General features: G+C 52.6%; 1 protein-coding gene across 3 annotated transcripts in view; it reads right to left on the minus strand.

The window, feature by feature from the left end:
- Positions 1–316: 316 nt before the first annotated feature.
- The window catches only part of PDE4C (phosphodiesterase 4C), a 38,411-nt gene continuing 30,777 nt past the window's right edge, over positions 317–7,950 (minus strand). For all 3 annotated transcript variants that reach the window (XM_027853053.1, XM_027853054.1, XM_027853055.1), the window contains 3 exons: positions 7,462–7,584; positions 2,702–2,884; positions 317–2,299 (listed from right to left, as the gene is read on the minus strand). In XM_027853053.1, the coding sequence (XP_027708854.1) occupies positions 1,787–2,299; positions 2,702–2,884; positions 7,462–7,584 (819 nt within the window). In that variant the 3' untranslated portion in view covers positions 317–1,786. The remainder of the gene's footprint in view (positions 2,300–2,701; positions 2,885–7,461; positions 7,585–7,950) is intronic.

The raw sequence follows: 7,950 nt of genomic DNA on the forward strand, positions 1-7,950 counted from the left end.
AACTTGCCCTCCCCAATTTTACGGTTGGGGAAACTGAGGCCGCCAGAGAGGAAATGGCTTGCCCAAGGTACATAGTAGGGACAGAGCTAGGCTAACTTGCCCACTACCCCAAAAGGCACACCTCTCTCCTCCCCTCTAGGGAATTCCACCCACTGGAGCAAACAACCCTCCCCCTCAGTCCTGGGGAAAGGCCAGTCTGAGCAATCAGCACCCCACAGCTTGGATCCTCCCAGGATAAGCAGGCCTGGAGCTTGTATGTGTGTGTGTGATCAAGGCTTTACTTTAAAAAAAAAAAAAAGTGAGCTACAAAAAAATCTTAAAAACACGTGAGCCAGTGTCAAAATAAATTAAATGGCAGTGTCCAAGGTGCTGCTACACCCACGCTGGCCCTTGGGGAGCAGGAGGGAAGGTGGGGGAGGAGTGGAGTTACTTCTGCGGCCCCAGTGTCTTCTCTCCCCTCCCCTCTTCCTCTACTTTGGCTGGGGGAAGCAGAAGGCTGGACCTGGAGCCTCCACCTGGAAATCATGTGGAAAGTGGGAAGTGCTGGTCTGGGCCCCAGGGTGGGAAATTCCACGTCTGAACCTCACCACCTCCTGACCTGACCACTCAGCATCTCAGAACCAGATGGGATTCACGGGGGTCTCTAGTCCCACTGTTACCCCAATACAAACACTCTCTCCAACATCTCTGGCAGTCAGACGGCCTTTGCTCCAAGGCCTCCAAGTGATGGAGAGCTCACTACTTCCCACAGCAGCCCATTCCACTACTGACCAGCCTTGGTGCTTAGGAAGTTCTCAGAATCGAGCCAAACTTCAGCTCCCACATACTTCCTCCCTCCCTTTCTCTCCCCAATGTCCCTGGTTCCCATTGCTTCCTCAGTGGGCCATTTTTGAGAGCTTCCAAACTGTGGGGGGCTGGGGGAGAGGTCAGGAACAGCTCGGCTTCTTAAGACAGAGCTTTTTCTCCTGCGCCTGGAAGGACGGTATAAGGTCCTGACCACGGGGATATAGTGCCACGGTCATACTGTGGAAGGCACTAGCTACTTTTGGCTAGCCAGAGACGTTGGCAGAGGGGCTCGAGCTGGCAGGGAGGCAGGGCCAAACTTTCTATGACCAACTCGATCATAGGGTCTAGAAGTGGAAAGGGCTTATGAGATCACCGGATTAAACCCACACTTTTACAAGCTGAAGAAAAGGAGCCTAGAGACCTCAATGAACCCCCGGGCCCTGCTGAAGAAGCAGGCCACTCAAATATCAGAGCCTCACAAGACATCTGGTTTTTCCTCTTTCCCCCAAGCAGAAATCCCTTCGAGGGCCCCTGTCTACTTGGATACCTCCACTGGACAGGGAAGCTCACTTCTTTTTAAGTCAGCTCATTCCAAGGCTGGACAGCTGTGTTAGAAAGTTCTTTTCCATTTTCTTTTCTCAATATTTCTCCCCGCTCTCTAGGCTTTCTCCTCCCACCCAGCTGGAGTTCCCACAAGGGAGTCCAGCCAACTGTTTTCCCTCTTCCTTCCATTCCTCCCCTAGCTCTGGGGAGCTGTAGTGATGCCAGAGGACCGGTCAGGTCTAGACTAAGCACCCCAGCTCTACTCTGGGCCCCAGTTCTGGTTCAGTGGGACGTTTCCTCGTGTTTTTAGTTTAGATCAGGGGCTTGGGGGGTCACAGAAGGGGGAGAGGGGAGAGTTGGGAGGGGATTTTTTTTTATATAATCCCTCCCAGCCCACCCCAAGTCCTAAGTCTGAGAAGTGGTTCCAGGCCTGGAGGGGAGAAGGCAGGCACGCCCGTTACGTTCCCAGGGGGTAGAATGTAAGGTTGCCTTCCTGATCCACAGCCCCGCCCCCCTCGGGCAAGCTCTTGACCCTGGCCTGGGACAGCGTCCTCTCGTTATCTGGAGGCACGGGCTGGGGCTGCCTCCTGTCTCCCTCAGGACTGGCCTCCTCTTCTGGAGACAGAGGCTCCGCCTCTGTCGATTCTGAGTCATCTGTGGCCAGGGTCCTTGAGTCGCTGCTGCTGTTCTCTCCCTCTCCTTCCTCGGCCTGGCTCCTGGGGTCTTCGGCCTCCTCCTCCAGCTCTCCTTCCTCCTCCTCCAGCGTCAGCTCGAACTGGAACTTGTCAGCTCCCTTCGCCAGGGTGGCTTCACAGCCACCACCGCCACTGCTGTCCGGGCTCCGGGGTATCATGCTCTGGTACCATTCTCTATTGTCCTCCAGGGTGTCGAGAATCTCCTGGGCATCTGGGTGTACCAGGTCAGCCCAGGTCTCCCACAGTGGGTGTGCGATGTAGTCAATGAAACCCACCTGTGGAGAGGAGTTTGGCCCCCCCCCTCATTGGCAGGCTGTGGGCACGCTGCCCCTGGGCCCCCAACCATAACCCTCCCTGCAAAGCCAGTGACAATCCCAGGGTCAGGGACATAGACCCAACTTGGGCCCTCAAGAGACTGTCTCATCTGCATCCTTGTACCCCCAGATGCAGGACAGCATCTGTACCCATCCCTTGCTCTTCAGAATCTCCAGGACCTGGGGTAGCTAGGTGGTGCAGTGGATAGAGCCCCGGTCCCAGGGTCAAGAGGACCTGAGTGCAAATCCGGTCTCAGACCAGCACTTGACACGTACTAGCTGTGTGACCCTGGACAAGTCACTTAACCCCAATTGCCTAAAAAAAACCAAAACAAAACAAAACAGAATCCCCAGGAGTCTGACCTGGGACTTCTCCACAGAGGCTGTGTGTTTGTCACACATGGGGCTGATCTCGATGCCCTTCTCCCGTTCCCGGTCTCCTTGTTGGAAGAACTCCACCATGATTCTGTCTGTCCACTGGCGGTACAGCTCCAGGGGCTTGGTGGGGTTGCTGAGGTCGGCACAGTGCACCATGTTCTGCAGGACCTGAGATGGCCGGTCGGGGCCAAGAGAGGGCAGGGGCCCGGCCAAAGTCAAACAGCCTCCTCAGACTGGCTGGACTCCACCCCCCCACCACTTCCCACCCTCAGCCACATAAGAAATGAGGAGGATGAAAACAATAACACTAAGCAAACAACAATGAGAGGTAGTGCGTCCCAGGGACCCGGGTTCAAGTCCCTGTCTCTGGCCTGCCAAAGCCCTGGGTGTGAGTAAGGTCAAGTTACAGCCTTTCTGGGTCCCATGCAGTTTTTCTCTGACTTTTAGTTGCAAAGTAGCCAAAATTGGCAGAGAGAATCTCTACTCCAGGAGTTCTCAGCACCCACTCCTGACTCCCAGGCCTTTCTCCACCAGGCTCAGCAGCCTCCTCCCCCTGGAAGCCCATTCTGCGCCTGGCCTTCTCACACTGGAAAGACTCTAGTCCTTGCTGCACTTTTTCCAATTGGTCGGTTCCTAGGATCCTCATTTTAAGGAAAGCGCCCCAGCCAGGAATGGTGCCATTCCAGACTCTCCCACTCCCTGACCTTCCTGCTCCTTTAAGAGGTGTGTCTTTCCCAATTAGAATGTGGGGTCTTTGAAGGCAGGGGCTGTCCATCTTTCAGCTTGTATTTGTGTTCCCAGCACAATGCCCAGCGCATAGTAGGTGCTGAAGAAATGCTTGCTAACTGGTCAACAGTGGAATCACTGGCCCAGGATAATGATGCTAACGATGCTGCTGCCACTAAGTGGAGGGACAGTGTCGACGAGAACTCCGGCTCTGACGGTGACCCTGGATTAGAAGCCTCAGGCTCCCCACTGAGGGGATGGGGTGGATGGCCTCCAAGATCTTTCCCAATTCCGTCCTGGGATACAACTTTGACTTACAGTTACTGTTATTGTTAAAACAGCAGCTGTTGCTGCAAAGGTGGCCCGTGGGAGGGGAATACGTGTTTATATTGTGCCTACTCAGCACAGCCTTTTACTTCACTTGATCCTCACTATGACCCTGGGAGGCGGGTGTTATTATTATCGCCATTTTACATTTGAGGAAACTGAGGCAAACAGAGGTTAAATGACTTGCCTAGGGTTCACACTATTAAGTGTCTAAGGCCCAGGGCTCTCTTCACTATACCACCGGCTGCCTTGGTCAATCATACCCACCTACCCTGTGCCAATATTAAGGAGAAAAGCTCCAGAGGTAGCTCAGTGATGTGAGTGGGGTTATCAGGAGACGCCTGGGTTCTGACTTTGACCTTCTGTGTGACCTTGGGGTAGTCACTTAACTTTCCTGGGCTGAAGTCTGTCAAAATGGGAATCCATACACCTGTCCTGCACCTCCCCCACCTCCTGCCTCACCCCACCCTTTTCCCAGGGGCTGGCCTGAGGCAGCAGCAGCAAAGTAATGGATGGGAAAGTACTTGGAAGAGAAAAAAGTGCCGAGTACAGGCCCACTAGCCTGACTGCACCCATCTGGTGCTAACCCCTGCCCTGGCTCACTAAGCACAGCAGCAGAATCCCAGGGGCAGAAGTGACCTTCGAGGTGGTCTGCTCCAACCCCTGGGTGGACAGGAATCCTCTCTCCACATCTCCAGCACGTGGTTGTGTCTCTCACCTTTGACTCCTACGTCCATCCGACACCACCCAGCTGCCAAAATGATTTGCCTTAAATGCTGATCTATGTCCCTCCCCTACTCTATCAACTTCACTGGCTCCCGAGTACCTCGAGGATTAGGTAGAAACTTATGTGTGTAGTTTTCAAAGCTCTACATAACCCGACCCTGCGCCATCTTTCCATCCCACACTCTGATCCAGGCAAACTGGCTTTTTATCTGACCCTCACATAAGACACTCCATCTCCCTTCTTGTAAGGCAATTCTTTTACCATTCCTTAATCGACTTACCCTCCGGCCCTCCATGGCAGCTAGGTGGCATGGTGGATAGAGCACCAGGCCTGAGTCAGGAAGACCTGAGTTCAAATGTGGCCTCAGACACTTACTAGCTGTGTGACCCTGAGCAAGTCCCTTAACCCTGTTTGCCTCAGTTTCCTCAACTTGAAATGAGCTGGAGAAGGAAATGGCAAAATGCTCCAGGTCTTTCCCAAGAAAACCCCAAAAGAGGTCACAAAGGGTCAGACAGACTGAAATGACTGAACAGCAAGAACCCACTCTCCACAGGGGCTCTTCCAAACCTTTCCATCCTTTCTCAAACCTCCCGTGGCTACCCTCGCCCCAGCCTTAATGGCTGAGAACTCTGCCTTGTGTTTCCCTAAAAAATTGAGGTCGTTCGACGTGTGCTCCCTCTTTTCCCCTCTGCATCATCGCAGTCCCCCTAATCGCCTCCTTCAGTCCTCTCTCCCATAAAGAGGTGGCCCTTCTCCTTCCCAAGGCTGACCATTGTCCAGGCACAAATGATTCAACTCCAGCCCATCTTCTCCAGCAGGTCACTCCTTCTGCCGTCCTCACTCTCTCCCTGTCCTACTGGCTGTAGGCACTTCCATGTCTCCCCCATCCTCCAAAACCCCTTACTTGGACCTTCTATCCCTGATAACCGTCATCTCCCATCTCTCTTCCCTTTGTGGCGTAATCGAAAGTAGATGCCTCCGCTGCCCTTTCCTCTCACGCTCTTAACCCTCTGTGTTGTGGCTTCTGACCTCATCATCTCCAAAGTTACCAACACTTAATTGCCTAATCCAATGGCCTTTTTTCAGTCTTCATCCTTCCTGACCTCTGTCAAGTCTCCGACGCTGCTGATCACCCCCTTCTCCTTGGTATTCCTTCTCCTGGTTCTGGGGACCGGGCTCTCCCCCCACCTCTCTGACCGCTCCTTCTCAGTCTCCTTTGCTGGATCTTCCTCTGGGTCACATCTGATAAATGTGTCTGTCTCCCCAGGGCTCTGTTGGGGTCCTCTTTTCTTCTGCCTCTATGCTCTTTCACTTGCTGATCTCATCTGCTCCCATGATTTCAATGACCCTCCCTATGCAGACGACTCTCCTATCTACTTGTCCAGCCATCTACTTGTCCAGCCTTAATATCTCTCCTGACCTCCAATCTTGCATCTCAAATTGCCTATTGGACATTTGGAGCTGGACGACCCCAACGCATCTTCAATCAATAAGCCCCAAACTTAACTCATCATCCTTCCCCCCAAGCCCTCCCCCTGCCTCTCCTAACCTCCTCTTCCTGTCCAGGCACAGCCTTCCTCCCAGGTACTTGGGCTCGAAACCTACAGGCTATCTTAGATTCTTGACTCTCTCACTCCCTACATCAAATCAGGTGCCACGTCCTGTTGACTCTATCTTCATGACATCTCTCAAATACATCCCCTTTTCTCCTCTGACCTGGGGCTGGCCCTCATTACTTCATGCCTGGACTATTGCCATCAACTGCTGGTGGGGCTGCCTGCCACCAGTCTATCCCCATAGCAGGCCACCCCCCACTCGAATGTCAAAGTGATTTTCGTAAAGTGCAGGTCTAAAGTCAGACCTCCTCCTCTCCCTCACTCAGTAAGCTGCCATGGCTCCCTATCACCTCTGGGCTTAAATAGAAAATCCTCTGGCTTTCAAAGCCCTTCATAACCAGGTATCTCCCTACCTGTCCAGTCTTCTTAGGCTATGGACTCTGTGATCCAGTGGCCCTGACCTCCTTACTGTTCTTTATTCAAGATATCTGCGTATTTTCTCCTGCTGTCCCCCATGCCTAGAACTGTCTCTCTCCTCATCTCCCCCTCCCAGCTTCCTTCAGGTCTCAGCTAAAGTTCTCCTTGCACAAAAAGCCTTTTCCAACCTTCCCCCTTTTTGAGGCAATTGGGGTTAAGTGACTTGCTCAGGGTCACACAGCTAGTAAGTGTTCGAGGCTGGATTTGAACTCAGGTTCTCCTGACCCCAGACCTGGTACTCTATCCACTGTACCACCTAGCTGCCATATAAATATATAAGTATATAAGTTAATAAATATACATTATTTATGCAGGGCAACTAGGTGACACAGTAAATAGAGTGCCAGGCCTGAAGTCAGGAAGCCTCATGTTCCTGAGTTCAAATCCGGCCTCAGACACTTATTAGCTGTGTGACCCTGGGCAAGTCACTTAACCCTATTTGCCTCAGTTTCTTCATCTGTAAAATGAGCTGGAGAAGGAAATGGCAAACCACTTCAATATCTTCACCAAGAAAATCCCAAATAGGATCACAGAGTCAGACACAACTAAAAACAACTGAACAACAAAAATACATTTACGCTGCATAGATTTCTCTCTCTCTCCAAACACACGTTTGTTGCCTCTCCCACTAGAATGGAAGGAGACTTTCATTCTGTGTCTTTGTATCCCTGGGGCCTGGTACTGTGTGTGGCACATAATAAATGCTTGTGGACTGATTCAGTCTGAAGACCCTGGCTGCCTGGAGCTCACCCCCTCACAAGGAGGTACACTCCCTCGTGGTACAGCTTTCCTCACCTCTCTCCGAAAGCTGCCTCCTTGTAAACCCCCTGTTACTCCTCTCCCTGTCCTCTGAGGCCTCTCCCACATGGCTGGCCAACCTGAAGGTGGGGCGGGGGTGGGGAAGGGATGAGGCTGCTGGGACAGCTGCCCACCTGGATCCGGTCAGAGTAGTTATCCAGCAACAGAACACCTAAGCTGGTCACCTTCTTTGTCTCCACCATGGTCTTCAGGTCAGCCAGCAAGTTCATATGTTTAGACATGTCCGTGGCCAGCACCTGCCAAGAAAGGGCAGAACAGGGAGAGACAGTGCCTTAGAGCGGACCAGGCCCCAGGTTCCTGGGAAAGGGTCAGCCCCATGTAGCTGCACGACTCTTCTTTCCTAGAGCTGGTTCTAACAAGGGGACCTGGAAACTTTCCAGTGCTATTAACCTCAAAAAGACAGAGCCACAGAGCTGGGAGGACCCCCAGAAGAAAGACATCTAGGCATCAAAGGTCCCTAGGACAGAAAACAGTGTCAGCGCTGAGAGGGCCCTTAGAACATAGAACACATAGAATGCTGGAGGTAGAGAGGCCCTTAGAACATAGAATGTCAGGGTTTTAAGGGCCCTTAGAACATAGAATGTCAGAGCTAGGAAGGCCCT

This window comes from Vombatus ursinus, unplaced genomic scaffold, assembly GCF_900497805.2.
Source record: "Vombatus ursinus unplaced genomic scaffold, bare-nosed wombat genome assembly UNPS02009918.1, whole genome shotgun sequence".
Taxonomy (NCBI): domain Eukaryota; kingdom Metazoa; phylum Chordata; class Mammalia; order Diprotodontia; family Vombatidae; genus Vombatus; species Vombatus ursinus.